The 21,447-nt window shown below is 45.3% G+C and overlaps 1 protein-coding gene across 1 annotated transcript in view; it reads left to right on the top strand.

Moving 5' to 3' along the window:
* LOC147667578 (verrucotoxin subunit beta-like) overlaps positions 1-21,001 on the top strand; it is a 118,159-nt gene extending 97,158 nt beyond the window's left edge. The window contains exon 3 of the mRNA XM_086948809.1: positions 20,205-21,001. Coding sequence (XP_086804935.1) covers positions 20,205-21,001 — 797 coding nt within the window. The remainder of the gene's footprint in view (positions 1-20,204) is intronic.
* Positions 21,002-21,447: the final 446 nt, after the last annotated feature.

Here is a 21,447-nt window from a genome sequence, read left to right as displayed (position 1 = left end):
ACTAGAATCTATGTCGGCACATTATTTCGAAGAAAATTCAACTGGCACGTTGAAACACGTGACTTGGGATGCCTTCAAAGCGGTGGCTAGGGGGAAGCTGTTGAACATAGGAGCCCATAAAACTAAGAACAGGAAACGAGAAATTAGAAGAATGGAATCGGATATTAAACTAGTGGAGATCCAACTAGAGGGTGGATCATATTCAGAACCTAAAGAAGTCTTAGAGGAAAAGAGCAGGAAGCTAAAAGAGACCCTGGCTGACTATCTAGAGGACATAGTGAGAGAAAAGTGGGAATGTAGTAGGCTGTCTAACCACGAATATGGGGAAGGATGTGGGAAAATGTTAGCATGGAGAGTCAAGACTGACCAATCAAGGAATTACATACCATGCATACAAGTTCAAGATCAAGGACAACAAAGCTTTGATGACGCTGTAATTAGACATGAGTTCTCAAAATTTTTTTCTAACCTATATAAAGAAGATACACACCCAACGGAGGAACAGATCAAGAATTATCTTGATACTGTACAGCTTCCTACTTTAACAGAAGAGGAAAGGTTAGAACTAAATAGCGAAATCAAACCTGAGGAAGTTAGAGCAGCCATAAAAGATTTGAAAAGAGGAAAAGCGTCGGGCCCTGATGCACTTCCAAATGAATTCTATATAGCCCTAAAAGAAACCTTAGTTGACCAGTTAAGAAGTCTCATGAACACTATATATCTGGATCAGGAGAAAATACCGGATTCTTGGAATGACGCCACGATTACCATTATCTTAAAACATGGGAAAAACCCTAAGCTATGCCAATCATATAGACCCATATCGCTACTAAACTCTGACTACAAAATATTTATGCAAGTCATATCTAAAAAACTAGCGAAGGTTATGCCAAAACTAATCAATCCGGACCAGAAGGGCTTTATAAAAGGACGCCAAATTCACGAGATCACTCATGAGCTACTTGCAGCAATAGACATAGCTGAATGTGAAAAATCACCCTTAACTATAATCACGTATGAGGCTGCTAAAGCCTTCGATAGAGTCAATTGGGCCTTTCTAAACGAAACCATCAAGAAAAATAAACTAGGGGAAAGCTTCGGTCACATGGTAAGGGAGATATACAACACCCCAAGAGCAAAAATTATAGTCAATGAGAGCCTAACTAACAACATCAAAATACATAGAGGCACAAGGCAAGGCTGCCCGTTGTCGCCGTTACTTTTCAACCTTCAGTTCAGTTCAGTTCTTTTATTTATTTCGAAGGTTGAAAACCATCATAAAAAATACATAGTAATACATGATCACATAAAACCATACTGAACATCATAACATTTTTTTTTTTAAAAAGCGACGAGTTAAAAAGGGGTTTTTGTGGATAGAAGAAGCAAAATGCAAATATGACACAAGGCCCCATGTGACTTTTTAGTTTCGTACCATTTCAACCAACTTTATCAGCCCCTTGTGTTTCTTAGTTTAAAAGCAATTTTTAGGAAACTCATGATAGCAAACAAAGTACGCATTTCAGTGGCTCTTTGCAAAAACAATAAGGCAGATTTGGCATGGAGTCCTTTAAAATGTCCACCAGGAATCTTTGGAGCTGTGTTTTATAAAAATAACACAATAGTACAAAATGAAGGGTGTCCTGCGGAGACCTATTGTCGCAGCCGCAGGCACCCTTCTGCTCAATTGTTTGCGTAAACCCAGACGGATAAGCTAAAGTGTGGTGCAACAGATTGAGCCTAAAACGAGTCATTAAAAACCTCTTGTGTTGACTGTACATTAAAAAGAGATACGGTTTCATGCCCACTTCATTGCAAACAAGCGAATAAGCAACTACCGAGTGTTTAGTAGAGTCAAGCTCCCTCCTCCTACTATCATATTTTTCCAGTAGTTGCTTTTGTACAGAGTGTCTGGAATATATGTCCACAGTTGAGGGGTCCAGAAATAACCTTTGCTGGTCAATATCCCCCAATGTGTCTTTGATGTATTTCAGCCAGGGGATTTGGAGCCATCTCTCTTTCTGCAGGCAATCCTGGATTACCTTTCAATTGTATATAGAACCACTGGCCTGCTCTATCACAAATCACCCCTTAATAACGCCTTTCAAGAATCAAAACTGGGTGAAAAAAGTTGCATTATATGCAGACGATCTGATGATCTTCACAGATAATGCTGGAAAAGTCAACCAAGCAATAGAAGAAACTATAAACAGCTTTGGAAGGGTTTCAGGGTATATAACAAACCAGGAGAAAACAGAGGCGATGAGCTGGAACACGAATTCCAATACTCCATATAACAAAGATAAAATAACATATCTAGGAATCATGTTGGTTAAAGAAATTGAAAAAATCCCACAACTAAACCTGAGCAGAGTTGCTAAAGACATGAGAAGATTGCTCAGAGTATGGACAGGCCTAACACTTACCTTTTTGGGAAGATCTAACGCAATAAAAATGACTATCGTTCCAAAGTTCACATACCTCTTTAACACAATCCCATTGGAGTTCAAAAAAGAGACTTTGAAGAAAATCCAGGGGGAAATAGCTAGCTTTATCTGGGCAGCAAAAAGCACGAGAATAGCATGGAGCAAACTAAGGAGGAGGAAAGAGCAAGGTGGAATAGCTAGTCCTGACATCTACGAATACTAACTACAGATCATTTCAATTCAAGAATTTCAGACCCTTATTAAAGAAACATCATTTTTACCCAAAATACTTTCAGAACATGACAGACAGAACAGATCACTTTCTCTTCAAGTTTGGGCACCCAAAATACTTTAAAAAATAAAATTAAAGATCCTATATAATGCAGTAAGGCTTTGGTTTCAGATCAAAAACGCTGTAAATATACCTTATTACAGCTCCAAGGCCCCAATATGGGACTCCCCAGGGACACCAGAATGCCTGAAAGACTCATTGGCAACACCACGAAAAACAGCTGGAATAGAAAGATGGGAACAACTAATGGTAGATAACGCTATAATCAAGTGGGACCAGTTAGGTATAACTACAGAAGCCAAATTATCAAAATTCAAATACTATCAGTTAACCAGCTGGGCGAAATCGCTACCAGAAGGAAAAAAGGGCAATGAGATCCTTGAAAATGAAATGACCAACATATCAGCGATAAAGAAGGAAATAGCAAAATGGTACTGGGCTTTCATCGGGGCTGGTGAGGAAGACTTTTTAATAACAGAAGTCACATGGAGGAAAGATATGCCTGATCCAGATCTAGACCTACAGACTATATGGCAAAGATCCTCGGAAAAATGTTGGTCATGTATAAAACCTGCCGCCTTGAAAAGGAATCATATGTTCACTATTCACAGGGCATACTGGACTCCCAAAAAACTATCAAAATTCAAAGGAACAAATATTAAGGCCTGCCCTAAATGTGGAGAGGAGAAGGCGGATGACATCCACATGTTCCATAACTGCCCTGCACTTGGTCCGTACTGGTATGAGATCGGTAAGACTTTGACAAAGGTATTGGGAGTCCAGATTACTGTAAGTACACCTCTTATTATTTTTGGGATATATAACAGTAAAGAGGCGGGGATGGGCATGTTGACCAAAAAGCAAGAAAACCTTCTATTTGTACTGACACTACTGGCGAGGAGAGAGATCTGTATAAATTGGGTTAAACCATCAGCACCCACGCACATAAACTGGTTAAACTCTGTAGTAAAACATAACAAACTTGATAGGAAAGGGAAAAGCACTAGGAGAGTTAACTTCTGGGAAATCTGGGAACAACATCTCCAGATAATCACCTAATACCTCTTGGGTTACCGGATCTTTCCAATGATTAAAGCGATGACAATAATTTCAGGCAAGAAATAATTTTTTTGCTGAGTAGCCCGGAGGGCTAGCTCCTCCCCCGACCACCGAAATTATTGACCACGATAGAGGACATGGAGAGAATCTGGCAGGCAATAACCTACAAAGGGATACTCCCCAAACAACTGGGCAGTGAAGGCATAGAATGTGGAACCACCAGACTCCCAAGCCTCCTTATCCGTACAATCGCAATATGAGGAAAAAAAAACAAACAGACATGTGTGTGTTTGTACATTATCAACTCACATTTCCCTGCAATGCCACTTCTGATTGGCCAGTGTCTACACCCAGTCGGCACCAGTTGTGTTCTGTCTTCTGTTGTGGACGTGTTGCGGTTTGTACCACATTGTTGTCACAGTTAATGTGCTCTGCATGTAATGTGTGTGTGCTGCATTTTGGGGGAGTGGCCCCTGCGGCTCTGATTTTGCTGCCCTTTATCCCTTTCCTGCTATGTGCCTTTGACTTCGGTGCTTATACTGTGCTGAGATGTTGCATACTTGGGTACATTGGTCTCTTGGTAGGAGTTAGGGGCTGGAGCATGGTTTGTGGACTTGAATCTACCAGGGGTGTGCTGCTGCTTGGGCTCAAGGGAAGGCTTGCCTCCCTGGACCCTGTCCTACCCCATGACACCTGGAGGACTTCTCTTTGGACCCTTTTGCCTGGCCTGGGATGGGTGGTAGACTTTCCCTGGCTAGGAGCTGTTTGTGCTCCATCTCTTTGCCCCAGGACTTCCTATGCTCTTCGGCGTGTTGGGAGCACTGTGCTTAGTTCCCTTTTGACCCTTTGAGAGGGAATCCCCAGCGTAGGGATTCCCCCATGACACCAGCAATGCGGGTGCCCACCCCGCTTATTTTTGAGTTCCTTAAAGCAGGTGCCCACCCTGCATGATGGCCGCTTATGTGGATTTCCTTGCGGGTGCCCACCCCACCTGGCCTCTGTGCTATTTACATTTTTAATTTACAGGTGCCCATCCCGCAGAGTATTGCTACACGTACCAAGGGAGCCTACCCCTCCTTTTTTGCCACTGCAGTCTGGAAGAAGGAGGCGGCAGCCTGGAGCCTCACAGGCTCCACCCTAAGTCCCGGTCCCGAGATGGGGGACCGGGTAAAGCAGGTGAAGCGGGGCTCCCATGAGTAGGGAGAGCCCCGTGTGCCGCCACACCTAAAAGGAGGAGAGTCCCGCCTGCAGCCCCAGCCGTACCGCATGGAGGTTGGAGAAGACCCATGTCAGAGCAGGTGAGTGAAGCTCGACGGAGTTTAGGGGGGAAGAGGCAGAGTCAGAGCAGCCCCGTCGAGCAGTGGGCCACTTCAACGTTGTTAATCGACCTCCAGGGAGCCCCCGTGAGCCCCACAGTTCAGCGGGGGCAAGTTTCTTCCTCCAGTGGTTTTGGAAGTCCCCGTGGGAGGGGCTTGGGGGACCGTAGTTAGTGCCCATTTAATTTTTAAGCACCAGGTCACGCCTACACTGGCCTAATCATTTTCAGAGCCCCAGAGGCTCCAACATTTTGGGCAAACTTGATTTCTAGAGCCTAGAGGGCTCCAATGTTCGCATCAGTTGTTTCCAGAGCCTAGATGGCTCTAACAGTTGGTCATATTTACTTACAGGGCCCAGTGGGGTCCTCAGGGGTCTGTGCTACCCCAGTTTGCACATGGTTAGTTCAGGAGCCCGTGTGCTCCATGGGACATAGGTGTTTTCAGAGCCTAGAGGGCTCCAACGTGTGGCACATTTGTTCCTACGGGTCAGTGGGAGCCCATACCGCATTTTCTAACTTTCCCAGCTGCCCTGCAAGTAGTGGGCAGCTGCACCGTTTAGGTGTTTTATTTTTAGGGGACATGTTCTTTTAAACTAGGAGTGAGACGCACTCCTTTGCCCCATCTCTGCCTGCACAACTGCGCAGCACTTAGTGCCAGCTGCTACATTTAGGCCCTTCAATGAAGACTCCCAGCTGCCTAGCAAGTAGTGGGCAGCTGCAACGTTTAGGTTTGTGCCAGGTGCACACCCTTGACTGGACAGAGGGCATTTGAGCCCCTTAGAGATGTCCAGTGGGCTCAAGAGACTATTAAGTTTGAAGGGCGCAAGGCCCAAGTGTGCTTTTCATAGGTGCTAGGAAATGTCATCTTTGTAGTATGTTTTATGCACCTTGATTTATGCTTATAGATGTGCTTTTATGCTCATTATGTTTTACCTACTGACTTATGTTTTATTTGATTCTCTACTGTGGTCTAGGTTTGATTCATTCCCTACTGAAGGTTATGTTGTTCAGGTTATTTTCTAATGCAAGTTAAGTTTTTAGGAGATTATGATCTACCAGGTTTCAGCTTATGAGGTTGGCGCAGAGTAGATTTCTCGCCTTATGTGATACTGTGCATGATATGATTTATGTTGATGTAAATATATAATTTACCGTCTTAATTTCTATGCAGGTAAGTACTTAATCAATAATAACTCAAGTCGGAAAGAAAGAACCAGAGTCCGTGGTGTTAGAGTTCTTAGGGGTTTTATTCCTTAAAAAGGAATGGTCAAGACCAATATATCATGTTCTTCCCACCACAGGGGTGGAAGAAGGGATAGAGAGCACGCGCTGCATTTTATTGACAGTACATAGCTTATATACTTAATTCATGTCATAGACAACAGTACAGTAGGCGTAACAGCTGAGAGAAGACAAGATAACAGTATCCACGTGTTACTAGTACGTAATCAGAAGGCGTGGACTAGGCGTGAACTGGAGGTGTGTGCTAGAAACGTCACAGGTAGGTGTCACAAAAGGGTGGCACTAGGCAGAAATGTTGCAATGTCAGCAGAAATCGGAAGCTTGGATGCGCGCGCCGCTGCATGACGTGTGATTGCCGTGAAACTGGAGGGTGCAGGGAGCTTGACATTTGCACTGACGGAAAGAGACAGAAGTCTGGCATGTCAGATCAACTTGTACTTCTATCATATCTGATATCTGGTGTTTGGGAACCACATTATCTGGACGGAAAGGTCTCTGGGGCAGAAGCTATTCTATACTGACTATGGATGCATGCGTAAGCGCCTAAGTGTCTGCATGAGAAACGTGGGGCATGGGGCCTTCCATGGGAGCATGGTAACAGAGGCTATGAATTACTTGCACGGAGACAGGTCGGCCCTTTGGCCCTGTAGCTGAGGGAGATGTTTACTGAAGCTAGTAGGCAGGAATGTATTTTCGAGGAGCGGAACAGATAACTCGAAGGTTATAGTCAGTCTTGGCAGGCAGCAGGCTGAGCTGAGCGCGGTGGGCCGCGCTGGAAGTAAGTCAGAGTTCACGGATACAGAGGCAGCCTGGGCTGAGGCTTTCAGAGTCAGAAGCCAGAAAAGAGGCTCGATGGCAGAAATGCAGGGTCTACTTTGCCATAGCAGAAAAACATGTAAGGTACACTACAAAAAGACGTTGGCATAGCATACTTAGGAACGGACTAATTAACCCATTCAGGGTGGATCTGAAAGAGGACATGTTAACGTTGGACGCAAATGTATTTGCGTCTTCATAGCTGACACAGGAGGGAAGTTACATGCACTTTAAGCTGGTACATGGAGACGGTGGGGTACTCGCTAGGGAACACAACTTGACCATAAAATTTATATTTCCTCATTCCCTCCGTGTTCCCTACGGACCCTTCATGATATATCGATCCTCATGAATCGATCAGTTTGTTCTTGTAACATCATTTGCTCTTCTTTCTTTCTTTTACGTTGTGAGAGAAAACTAGAATGTTCAATACATGACGTGGCACACAGTCCACAAATCGCTGGCCCGCACTGCAGGCACAGGCAGCAACTGAATACTAGGACTAGGCCAATGCCTAGGAAGGATAGGATCTTCCATCCCCAAGCGGTTAACGTTGTCCAGAACCAACCGGACCAAGTCCAGGTGCCTGGAGTCTGATGTATCTGATTTGCAATGTTATGGAGACGTGTAATAGCTTGATATACAGACGGTGCGTTTTGTGGAATGAAAACACAGCAACTTGACCCGATGACCTTACAAGCTCCACCCCTATCTGCCAAGATGACGTCAATAACAAGACGATTCTGAAGGACAACAACCCGCATGGCGGACTGCTCTTCTGTTAAGTTACCTAGGGCGGAGGCAGTTTCATTTACTACTGCTTCAAGTGTTCTAGTTAGTCTGCGTATTAGTTTACTATTCTGAACGGGTCCTAAAAAGAAAAAGAATCCTTTATTAAAATCAGTGTACTGTTCCCATGCCGTTTCTGTGTAGTCGACAAGTGGGATATCTCTTCTGAGTCTATTCTTTACTAGATTTGTATTTCTGTGGTAGTCAGGAGGAGCTAGAAAAACAGGTGGCAGAAGGAATGCAATATAACAGGTACCATCCCAATCTGGAGGTAGGCGCATGTATGCGGTATGACCACAAACAAAATAGGAATGGCTGATAGCTTTAAAGGACGATTTACCATGATCACTGAATTCGACCACAGTAGTGCATTTACTATGACCTAAGTGTACTGAACCTTTCTTTCTGATACATAATTCACCAGTGACTGGTAATACTGACATAACGGGGAGAACTGGTGCGGCTTCGGATTCGACAGTAAGAATCATAAGGTTAATTGTGTAATTACCTAATCCATATACTTCATTTTCTAGATCAGTTCCTTTTCTAGTGGGGAGTCCCTCTTTGTCAGGGTAACAGACATCGAGCAGGACCAAGTTCAGGTTTCCCCAAACCCAGCCCCCGTCGAAAACAGCAATATCAGGATCTAAGGAATTAATTATTTTAAACCATGCACCACAGGAGCCATTGTGAGTGAACGGGTACGGAAAGAGGGGCAGAGCTCCCTTGTAATTCTGGTAGGGAGGGAGTCGGCCACATATCCAGCAGTCTGTAGCATTGTTAGTTTGATGGGAATGATGTAGCATATTAATGAATGTGTTGTTGCGCAGCGCAAGTCTGTAGGAAAGTTCATGTGGAGGTAACTCACTAAAAGTGTGTTCAGCAGAGACATTGTAAGCAGATTGTTCACGCCTGAAGATAGGGTAGTAGATAGGGAGAAGTATACTTGCAACTATTATCAGAAGACTTAGAAAAAACATTATTAACAATGTCACTATACAGTGACTACGCAGTGATTTGCAGTATGTACGTTTCTTGAATTCTCTCTCTCTCTCTCTATCTCGATCTAGGGGATACATGTCAGAAACTATTTAACCGATTCACCTAGGGGAGGACTTAAACAATTAAACTGTCTGACTTGCTAGATCGGAGCTTAAGTTTGTACTCCTCTTGGGGAGTTTTCTCTCGTTCGGAAGTTTTAAAGTCACTGGGCTCGATACAGTCTTTGGAAGGGGTGGATGAGCCTGGATCGGATTTCAGTTCATTACACAGTTTAACATGGCTCATGTGGACCCACCCCTTCCTGCCCTCAACCTTCACCGCTGTCCTCGTGGTAAGTAGAACGGTCTTCGGCGATTTCCAGCGGGGCTCCAACGGACTTTTCCGGTCGAAGTTCCTTATAAGGATCAGATCACCTGGACGGACATCATGTGGCTTTACATCAGTGTTGTCAGGGAAGGCTGCGGCAACCTGTGAACGACATGATTGGAGTGCAGACATCAAGGAGGCAAGGTAATCTGTCAACATATTGCAATCAACATCAGTGATTTTCTTCGGAATGGGCGTCCCCCACATATTCGGTGGTCTACCAAAGACCACTTCGTACGGGGATAGTCCTGATCTCGAATGGGCAACCATCCTCATATAGAACAGTGCCACTGGTAGGGCGACTATCCAGTCGACCCCTTTCTCTTTACATATTTTAGCAAGACGGGTCTTTAATGTCTGATTATGCCTTTCTACAAGGCCTGCGGCTTCGGGATGTCGGACACAATGGAATTTCCACTGGTACCCTAGCAATAAAGAAACTTCCTTCATTAATTCGGATGAGAATGGCTGACCGTTATCTGAGTACACGACACGAGGCAAGCCGTACCGTGGGAAGAATTCACGAACCAACTGCCTGGCAGTGGTCGGAGCAGTGTAATCTGGGACTGGGTATGCTTCGGTCCAACGGGACAGAGCACAAACAATTACGAGAACATATTTAAATCCTCGACAACGGTCCATCTGGATATAATCCATCTGGAGGACTTCAAAAGGGTGATCGGGAGGATGAAATCCACCTTGCTCTACAGGGACGCTTTTACCTGGATTGAACTGACAACAGATCATGCAAGTACGCACTTTCTGTTTTGCTGCTGCTCGTAAGTGTTTATTGCTCCAAAGATTTTGTAAACTGTCTAACATCGCTTTTTCTCCTAGATGTGCTGGACTATGTGCTGTATTAATCATGACTTGAACCATAGAGTCAGGGAGAAACCATGTAGATTTTCCCTTCGTCACCCAACCTTGACCTGTTTGGATCCCTCCTAGTTCAATCCATTTCTTTATTTCTTCAGGGGTGGCATGTGTCTGAATATCGATAACATCTAGTGTGGGATCCCTAACTGTCATACAATTTGCCGGTCCTATTGTCTTGGTCATGTCAGTTGTCTGAGTGTGAGTCAATGCTGTATGTTTTGCTGTCTGGTCTGCCAGGTCGTTACCCTGGGAGACAGAATCTGTAACTTTAGTATGTGCCTTACATTTCATGACCGATATTCCTGAAGGCAGATGTATTGCTTCTAACAGTGCTTGAATGAGGGGACCATGTTGGATCTTGGCACCATGAGAGGTCAGAAAACCTCGTTCTTGCCATAACATGCCGAAGTCGTGTACAACTCCGAACGCATAACGGGAATCAGTGTATATGTTGACATTTCTGTTCTTGGCTAGTATACAGGCTCGGGTCAGAGCAATAAGCTATGCTGCTTGAGCGGACAGTGTGTCAATACGATGTGTTTCTTTTACTTCGGTTTTCATGGTCACGGCATATGCGGCCACTAATTCTCCTGTACTTGTTCGCATGCATGAACCATCCACATAAAGTGTCAGGTCTGGATTTGTCAGTGGAACATCTGTTAAGTCTCGTCGGGGCTTTGTTACTGCATTAATGATTTCTATACAATCATGCGGGGCTGGATCTGTCATAATTATAGGTAACAGTGTTGCGGGGTTCAGGATGCTGCAGCGTCTGATTTCTATGTGTGGCTGGAATAGCGTTAATTCGTAACCTGTCAGTCGTGCTATAGTCAAGTGTTGAGTCTGGGTTCTGTTTAACAGAACCTCTACAGAGTGTGGAACTTGTACTGTTAACTGATGTCCTAAAACAATTGAATCGCTCTGTCTTATTGCTAATGCTGTTGCTGCTACTGACTTTAAGCACGCAGGGAGTGCCTGGGCTACTGAGTCCAATGTACTTGAAAAATAAGCGCAAGGCTTATGTGAACCTGCTTGATCTTGAGTGAGGACAGACAATGCTGTACCATCACGTTCTGTAACAAAAAGTGTAAACGGTTTGCTGTAGCATGGTGTCGCTAAAACTGGTGCTTGACATAATGCTTTCTTTAATTCCTCAAAGGCTTGTGTATGTTCCTGAGTCCAAGGGAGGACAGTCGAAGTTGCTGCCTCCTGCGTTGTTAACTGGATGAGTGGTTTAGCTAGAAATGCATATTGAGGAATCCATTGTCTGCAGTACGAGGTGAGGCCTATAAAGGCCCGCACTTCCTTTTGTGTCTGGGGTCGTGGCATATTTACAATTAACTGAATGCGATCGGGAGTGAGCTGTCTCCCCACTTTGGACAGCAAGTGACCCAAGTACACAACTTGCTGAACACAGAATTGTAGCTTCGAAGGAGACACCTTGTGTCCCTTGTCTGCCAGAAAGTGTAAAACTGTCAGTGATGCTTGCTCACATTCGGGCTCACTTCGTGCGGTGATCAGCAGATCATCGACGTATTGCAGTAAAGCGGTGTTAACTGGCATCTGAATACAATCTAGTTGTCTTTTCAGTGCTTGACTATAGATGCTGGGGCTTTCTGTGAATCCTTGAGGTGCGCGGGAAAATTTGAAACTTCGTCCATTTAAACTGAATCCGAAAAGATATTGGCTCTCCGGATCAATAGGTACACTGAAGAAAGCGTTCTTGAGATCAATTACAGTAAAGAACGTTGCTTCTGAATCAATAGCAGTCAATAGGGAAGAGATATCGGGGACCACAGGGTACTGTGGTACAATACATTTATTCAGCTCTCGAAGATCAATCACCAGCCGATATACTGGCGGTGCATTGGGATCAGTACGTTTAAGAATCGGAATGATAGGAGAATTACAGATATTGGAGTCGGTCTCTATGACCACTCCTTGTGCTATGAGCTCTTCAATGATTTCCAGTAAAGCCACTACAGCATCGAGCGGTAACTTGTATTGTCTGATTCGTGGGAGTACAACTCCTGTCTTGAGTGTAACACGGTATGGTGTGATATGCATACAACCTACATCAGTTGGGCCTTTTGCCCACAGGTGATCTGGTACATTTTTCAATCTGACATCGAGTTCTCGCAACACATAATGACCCTTGAAATCCCGTAGAAAGAGTCTAACTCCCTCCGGGGAACAGCAGATTATAGCTCCTAGAGCCTTCAATGTTTTAATTCCTAACAGATTTTCTGGGCATGATTTCGTAAGTAACAAGTCTGTAACTCGTGATAATGGACCTACAGCTAAGGGTACTGGTTCTGATACTTCATTTACAATGGGCTGACCTGAAAAACCAAGGGAAACATTCTGTGAGCCTGAGAGGGGTGCCCCTGGGACTTCATTATGACTGATTGTGGTGCGGCTTGCCCCTGTGTCAATTAAAAACTTTCTGTCTTTTCCCAATACTTGACTGTGTACATAAGGACCTTCTTGATCTACAGGAATTTCAATAGGAGGCAAGCCAAATTCCCTCTCTAGGCTGTTTCATGTGTATCGTTGATACTCAGGGTAAGCAGATTGGGCATACTGGTACATCTGTTGGGAAACTTGTTGAGTCGAGGCAATGGGCTGTGGTACCGCTACTGTCTGCGCTGTATGAGATGAGGCATGCATAGGCTGTGTATTCTGCATGGGCTGTACATTCTGTGAAGTCTGTTGCTGAACCTGATCTTGTCTAGATGGATGCGGTCTCTCTTTAGTTTTACCTGTTGCTATGTTATGTTTCAGGACTGGACATTCATGTACGTAGTGACCTGGCTGCTTGCAATAATTGCACGTCCCTTTAACGGGACCTGCGACGTGACCTGTCTGGTTCGTACCCTTTCTGTTTCCGTCGGTATGGACCGACTGGGCTACTAACATTTTCATTTTCGTGTCTTTCATACGTTTCTGTTCTTGATCCTGTTCTTCTCTAATTCTGTTCTGATGGTATTGTAACATTTGTAACATCTGGGATGGCGTATTTGCTTGCCATGTACTCTCAACCTTGTATACACGATTCTTGACTGCTGACAGGGAATTTTCAACTAACTTTGATACAAAAAGATGCGGGTACGATTCGCTACTTGGTTTAAGACCACTGTTAATAATAAAACATTTCTCGAATCTTGAATAAAAGTCACTAGTATCTTCGTCGGGTTTCTGTTTACATGCTGAGATTGCATCCCAGTCTTCTTTTCTAGTTGCCAATAATCTTGGCAGAACCTGTACTATTAAACCTGGTAATGCTTTAGTTTTGTCCCCAAGGCCTACCCCTGGGATACGTTTATTCTCTTCGTCTTCTATTTCTGCCCATACAATCTTTTTCTCTCCCACCTCCCATTCCTTTTCCTTTAGTTTCTCGTAGATGCCCGTGGGCAGCAGTACCTTTAACATTTTCATGATATCATCATATGTGTAATCCCCCATTAGTAACATGTCTTTAAGCTCTCTGTGGAAACCTGCAGGGTCTTTATCGTGGCCCGGGACTAGTTTCTTCATTTCTAACAGCTCTAACTTGGTCAGTGGTGTGTGTACATATACACGTTTCAAGAGATGGTCCTCACCCATAACTGGGTGTACTTCTCGTAAGGGATTCTGACTTTCAATGCCACTCAGGCGTTGCATGTGATACGTTATCCTTTCTGGGGGCGGGGCGGGAACATATTCAGAGTTTATAAAAGTGTTATATCTATGTCGCTGTTCTAGAATTATTTGTATTAACTTGGTACTTAAACCTCTCCATCTATCCATGAGTAGTGCTTCTAATGTTTCATATAAGGGACCTGGATCAGAATGTTGGTTTCTGTATTTCGTGAGGAGGTGCTGAATCATGTATACACCTGCTAGTTTCTGTTCGTCTGGGGAGAGGTTCAGGAATGTCTGCGCTAATGTATCATCATTATATATATCCGGATTTTCAGCCCATAATATGGCTGACCGGGCTAGTTCTTGTTCATCCATTGAATTAAGTATGTGGTACCCCACTCGGTCTCGGAGTCTTTTATCAGTCTCTTGGAACTGGTGTTCAGAAGAATTCGGGTTTGTTAAGGCAGAGAGGAAAACTCTCTTGCTTTCCGGACGGGTACCTTTCCTAAGGTGAGTTCCCTTACCTACATACGCTATAGTATCTGTAGTCTTTTCTGGTTCTTCAAGTTCTTCTTCCTCCTCGGAGGAAGCCTTTTCTTTCTCCTTTTGGTGTATATCTATTACTGCCTTTCTAATTTTCTTGTACATACTGGCTATGCAAGTCCCCCTATCGTGTTTTCCTTCAGATATATTTTGACCCCACTTGTTTAGTGCATCTAATTCACTCTGATCTGTCCCAGGCCTGTCTCGTTCTCTTATTAGGCAATTTATGAAAAAACGTAGTATCTGGGCTTGAACGTCAACTTTCTGACGCTCCATGGCTTCCTTAATACTGTCAGGGTCCTTCCCAGTCTGAACAAACTCATATATTCTGTCTAGACGCTCCTTCATTCCTGCATAGCAGAGCAGGGAATCAGTAGCAGATCTTAACCGTAGTGATGCCATCATCATTATATTGTCTTTACCGGGTACTGGATCATATCTGCAAACTGAGAGGTTTTCCTTGAACATGTCAAGGCTGGGAGACTTGAACGTAAGAGGACTCCGAAAGTCCCTGAGCTGTAATCTACGTGTCAATGGCGGGGTGTGTAAACCCCCGGTCGCACCCCCTGAGGCTGAAGCTTGGGCATTATCTCTCGGCGGAGTCTGTATCTGAACTTGAACTTGTCTATTAGTAGGATCAGGTGGAAGTGGTTTCGGCAGATCAACTTTAGGTGCGGGAAGTGGTGGAGGTGGTGGAACAGAAGGATTCTGTTGTGGTACTGGCGGAATCTGATCTTGGGGCGGGTTACCACCCCCGTCCCTGTCGTTAGGCAGGGCTCGGACAGGCAGATTGGTGTAAGCAGGTGCTACATCCTCTAGATAGGAATTCAGGAATATGTCTTTAGTAGTCTTATGCATTACTTTAGTTGGAACTAATGGTGGCGGTAGATTTTTCGGTATTTCAGAAATGGCCTCAGGCGAACCCTCAGCCGCGAGATACATACCGTTCACGAGGTTATTTCGTGCGCGGTCTACTTGCTCTGTTTTTACTCGGATCCCCTCGGTAACTAACTCGTTTTCTTGGGCCTTGTCTGATTCTTTAAGTCTGTCTTCTCTACGTAGTGCTTTTTCAGCACGCTTGTGTGATTCCTTACGCCAAAACTCTATGGCGTCTTTCTGAGATTGTCTGGCTTTCTTTTTCCATAGTACTTCCTCCACCTTCATGATGCACTCGGCATCCCATGTTCCGATAACAGGCCATCTGTGTCTTTCGTCTAGGTGCTTGGTATAGTCGGCCCATAACTCTAGAAATAATATGGCGTCTATGCCATGCTTGTGGTACATGAAGTTTCCTGGAGTGTCCCTAGGGGGGATAGGAATTGCTTCCTCTAGTATCCCTTTCCTAGTTCCTATCTGCTTTAGTTTGTCGAAAAACGGCATCCTGTTTACTTAATACTGAATGCTCAATCCTTACTCCTTAATACTGAATACAGCTAGCTATACAAGAACACAATAAGGCACAAAAAAACGGTCACATTCATACCACGACATTAATCACATGAAAAGACATTTTTGAAACCTATATGACTACCCCCTATACCGGATGCACTGCTAAACAGTACAGATACACTGGTAAACAGTGCAGAACTTCAGAATACTAGATATACTGCTAAACAGTACAGATACACTGTCTAAAAACAGTGCAGACCGGACTTGTGTACCCAAACCCGTCTAGATACGTCCCAGCAATGGTACTCACCGGGAAGCACGGAAACAGAAGGCCTCGGAAAACTCGACTGGACTGGACTCGATTCGGCTCGACTTCGGAAAACTTCGGAAAACTTCGGAAAACTGGTGGGCCTCTTGACACCTCGGACCTTGCTTCTTTCGGCTAGGCTCTGGTCGGGATCCTCCGCACTCCTCACCGCCTCGTCTGGGTACTGATCGCAGTCCTCGTCACCTCCGTGGGCCAGAGGGAGATGCAGGAAATCCTGCCGGTACGCGTAGTTTCCGTCTAACTGATGGCAGGGGACTGAGCTTGCAACGCACCAACCGGCGCGTGAGGTGGGGGAGGGGTCCCTATTCGGGCGCCAAAATGATGTAAATATATAATTTGCCGTCTTAATTTCTATGCAGGTAAGTACTTAATCAATAATAACTCAAGTCGGAAAGAAAGAACCAGAGTCCGTGGTGTTAGAGTTCTTAGGGGTTTTATTCCTTAAAAAGGAATGGTCAAGACCAATATATCATGTTCTTCCCACCACAGGGGTGGAAGAAGGGATAGAGAGCACGCGCTGCATTTTATTGACAGTACATAGCTTATATACTTAATTCATGTCATAGACAACAGTACAGTAGGCGTAACAGCTGAGAGAAGACAAGATAACAGTATCCACGTGTTACTAGTACGTAATCAGAAGGCGTGGACTAGGCGTGAACTGGAGGTGTGTGCTAGAAACGTCACAGGTAGGTGTCACAAAAGGGTGGCACTAGGCAGAAATGTTGCAATGTCAGATGAAATCGGAAGCTTGGATGCGCGCGCAGCTGCATGACGTGTGATTGCCGTGAAACTGGAGGGTGCAGGGAGCTTGACATTTGCACTGACGGAAAGAGACAGAAGTCTGGCATGTCAGATCAACTTGTACTTCTATCATATCTGATATCTGGTGTTTGGGAACCACATTATCTGGACGGAAAGGTCTCTGGGGCAGAAGCTATTCTATACTGACTATGGATGCATGCGTAAGCGCCTAAGTGTCTGCATGAGAAACGTGGGGCATGGGGCCTTCCATGGGAGCATGGTAACAGAGGCTATGAATTACTTGCACGGAGACAGGTCGGCCCTTTGGCCCTGTAGCTGAGGGAGATGTTTACTGAAGCTAGTAGGCAGGAATGTATTTTCGAGGAGCGGAACAGATAACTCGAAGGTTATAGTCAGTCTTGGCAGGCAGCAGGCTGAGCTGAGCGCGGTGGGCCGCGCTGGAAGTAAGTCAGAGTTCACGGATACAGAGGCAGCCTGGGCTGAGGCTTTCAGAGTCAGAAGCCAGAAAAGAGGCTCGATGGCAGAAATGCAGGGTCTACTTTGCCATAGCAGAAAAACATGTAAGGTACACTACAAAAAGACGTTGGCATAGCATACTTAGGAACGGACTAATTAACCCATTCAGGGTGGATCTGAAAGAGGACATGTTAACGTTGGACGCAAATGTATTTGCGTCTTCATAGCTGACACAGGAGGGAAGTTACATGCACTTTAAGCTGGTACATGGAGACGGTGGGGTACTCGCTAGGGAACACAACTTGACCATAAAATTTATATTTCCTCAATGTTACAGGTTGATGCTGAGTATAGTGTCTGCCAGTGGTTTCTGGCTGTGTTCTGAGCTCATGATATATTCTTACTTTTACTATTTTTACCAAGTGATAATTCTGACAGTGGCCCACGTGGCCCTGTCATGTGTAAATATACCTCTGTAAATATTGCCCGTGCCAGTTGGCACAATGTAAATGGTGTGATTACTATCTGATGTGTTTTATAATAATACAAAGGCTATTTTTATCTATAACCTTGTGTGGAGTTCTTTTTTGGGTTGTGCCTAGAGTGTTGCTGGTGTGTGTATGTTGCGCAAAAGCTTTACACATCGCCACTAGGATAAGCCTGACTGCTCGTGCCAAGCTACCAAGGGGGTGAGCAGGGGTTATCTTTGGCATTTAACTCCCAAGCCCTGACTAGAGTGGTGGTCTCTGCCTGTCTTTGGCGCAAGCCTTAGCCAACCAGAGATCCCATTTCTAACAACAGGTTAATGTGTGATGCTCATTTTTGTGATGACACGTGCATGTCAAAAGATGTGATTGTGCGACATCAGGCAAATTATTTGGTACATGATTCTGTGTAGTTGATGTGGCATGTCTTTGGCCGGGTGAGGCTGGAGAGGGGGAGCACTGGGGGTGGTGGCGGTGGGTGTTGGGGTCCTGTTGGGGCTCCCAGCTCCATGATCAGTGGCTCCATGGCATCTATTGTCCTTCAGGTGTGACTCTGGGCTTTGCTCCCTTTTCTTGTGCAGGCTGTGGTCAGACTTTACACCAGGTCAGAGTAGGTGTTAGTTTCCTGCTGCTAAGGCGCTTTATTGCATGGTTTGTGGTTGTATTGCAGATTTGGCTGGTCGTTGCGAATGTTGCAAAGTGGTGGTGTCATGGCTTTTGGCAGAGGAACGCCTACTCTGCATTTCATTAGCGATAGTTGCGGGGGTCATATATGGGGATGCTTTCTGTGGTTGCTATTGCAGGTAAACTGGTGCTATGGGCTGTTAGCACTACCTTGTGAATGGGGTGATACATTTATCGCGACTTTGGCTGCGATTAAGTGCCGTTAACTCAGCGATAACTTCTTGAGAATATGCCCCATTTTGCGTAATTGTGCACAACTGTGGGTAATTTTCTGAACTTTTCAAATTCTTAACATAACAAGTACTTAAGTGGGAATTAAGTTGTTAGTGTTAAAATTTATATAAAAATAAGTATTCTTTTTGCAAATTGGTTTCCAATGTATTCTTGAGTGGGTGTCTCATTTATTGCCTGTGTGAGTACAACAAATGCTTAACACTGCCCTCTGAAAAACCTCACTGACCGCCCACACTACTACAGATAGAGCGTTAGTATTATCTACTTTTGCCTCTGTGTACAAATCTATGTTGTTACCGAACTCTACACGTTGTACTTCATTTTAGTGCACTATATAGAGAGACAGCTTCCTAAACACACACTTCCACTGAACTCAGAAATCTTCGTATAAACCGAGTTATAGGCGAGATGTATTGTCTTTGTCAATGGTTGTTGTGCTTGTGGAGGCAACGAGAAACGTCCATGATGATAGATGGAAGGGAAGTTTTATGTATTCAATAAAATGACCCTCTGTTTTATAGCCCTGGAATCCCCGCCTTTCAGTACTTCATGTTGCACTACTGTGTTCTTAGCACATGTGAAATGCACTGTGTGTGACATGTCTGTGACTTATGTGTGACCTGTGTGACCTGTGTGAGCTGTGTGTGACTTATATGTGACGTATGTGTGACCAGTGTGAGCTGTGTGTGTGATCTGTGTGTGATTTGTTTGTGACCTGTTGAGCTGTGTGTGACCTGTGTGACCTATGTGTGACCTGTGTGACCTGTGTTTGACTGTGTGAGCTGTGTGTGTGACTCATGTGTGATCTGTGTGTGACCTGTGTGAGCTGTGTGTGACCTGTGTGAGCTGTGTGATCTGTGTGTGACCTATGTGTGACCACCTGTGTGAGCTTTGTGTGATCTGTTTGCGACCTGTATGAGCTGTGTGTCACCTGTGTGAGCTGTGTGAACTGTGACCTGTGTGAGCTGTGTGTGACATGTGTGAGCTGTGTGAGCTGTGTGAACTGTGATCTGTGTGAGCTGTGTGTGACATGTGTGAGCTGTGTGAGCTGTGTGAACTGTGATCTGTGTGAGCTGTGTGTGAGCTGTGTGTGACCTATGTGTGACCACCTGTGTGAGCTGTGTGTGATCTGTTTGTGATTTGTGTGAGCTGTGTGTGACCTGTGTGAGCTGTGTGAACTGTGACCTGTGTGAGCTGTGTGTGACATGTGTGAGCTGTGTGAACTGTGATCTGTGTGAGCTGTGTGTGACATGTGTGATCTGTCTGAGTTGTGTAAGCTGTGTGAACTGTGATCTGTGCGAGCTGTGTGTAAACTGTGACCTGTGTGAGCTGTGTGTGACATTTGTGATCTGTGTGAGATGTGTGAACTGTGACCTGTGTGAGATGTGTGTGACATGTGTGAGATGTGTGAACTGTGATCTGTGTGTGGCATGTGTGAACTGTGGCCTCTGTGAGCTGTGTGAACTGTGACCTGTGTGATCTGTGTGACCTGTGCTCTCTTCCCCATTTACAGATGCTGTGTGTTTCGTTCCCATGACCCCTGAGCTGAGGATCGTCCTGGTCGGGAGGACGGGAGCGGGGAAAAGTGCGGTCGGAAACACCATCCTTGGGCGGGGTGAGTTCGACTCCAGAGTAGATCCAATTCCAGTGACAAAAGAATGCGAGAGAGGGTCCTGTGAGAGGAACGGACACAGGATCACAGTGATCGACACCCCCGGATTGTGTAATCCCAGGGGTCCAACTGTAGTGATTGCCCAAGAGATCGCTAGATGTGTGGGGTGGGCGGCCCCCGGCCCCCTCGCCTTTGTCCTGGTGATTTCCACCTCTTACTTCACAAGGGAGGAGGCGGAGGCCCTCCGGGACATCCAGACTCTGTTCGGGGAAGAAGCGAACAAGTTCATGATTGTACTTTTCACGCGGACGGATTACCTGGAAAGAGCAAACATGACCCTGGAAGAGTGCATCGAAGACTCGAGTCCCGAGCTGAGAGCGGTGGTCAGTGTCTGCGGGGGGCGCTACCTGGGCTTCAACAACCGGGCGGAAGGGGCCCGGAGGGAGCAGCAGGTGGAGGCGCTCATCTCATTGGTCCAGAGGATGATGAGGGAGAACCAGATGAGAGGAATAGATGATATGTTGTTGAGCGAAAAGCTGAAAGGGCTCACTAGGGGTATCCGCTGCCAGCCCTCCAACAACCGGACGGGAGGGGGTGAGCAGCAGCTGCCGGTGCGCGCGGAGATCTCAAGCATCCAGAGGATGGTGGAGGACATCGCGGGAGTCATACTACATCACATTCAGGGTCACAGACACTGACCTTGGAAGCACGAACCCTGATCGCGGCTTCGGCACTGCTCTAAGAAACTGATTCTTCTGTTTGTCACATTATTCCCCATTCTACAGTGTCCATATCTGAGAACCTACGTCACTGAACTCTGAGGTATTGCTCCAATGACGTACACACATTACATGCAGACTGCTGTCCGCACATCTCCACCACGTCATCTCCCATGTGCCCCACTACACGTCCAGATATTACTCTTCAATAACTGTTATTGGTTAATGCTGCTTGAAGTTGCGGCAGCGCTATATGGAATATGAAAACAGAACATGAAAATGTGTCAGGAGTGTGCAGTGCAGCGAGTGTCATACAGGAGGAAGAAAAATAAGCACAGTAAAATAGTATTTCAACATCAAACTATAGAATTATATTAACATATCCTGTACAGATTCTAAGCTGTGGGCACGTGTTGGGGGCGGGG

The sequence above is a fragment of the Lissotriton vulgaris genome, unplaced genomic scaffold (genome assembly GCF_964263255.1).
Source record: "Lissotriton vulgaris unplaced genomic scaffold, aLisVul1.2 SCAFFOLD_353, whole genome shotgun sequence".
Lineage (NCBI taxonomy): Eukaryota > Metazoa > Chordata > Amphibia > Caudata > Salamandridae > Lissotriton > Lissotriton vulgaris.
This window is presented reverse-complemented; position numbering and strand designations above follow the sequence as displayed.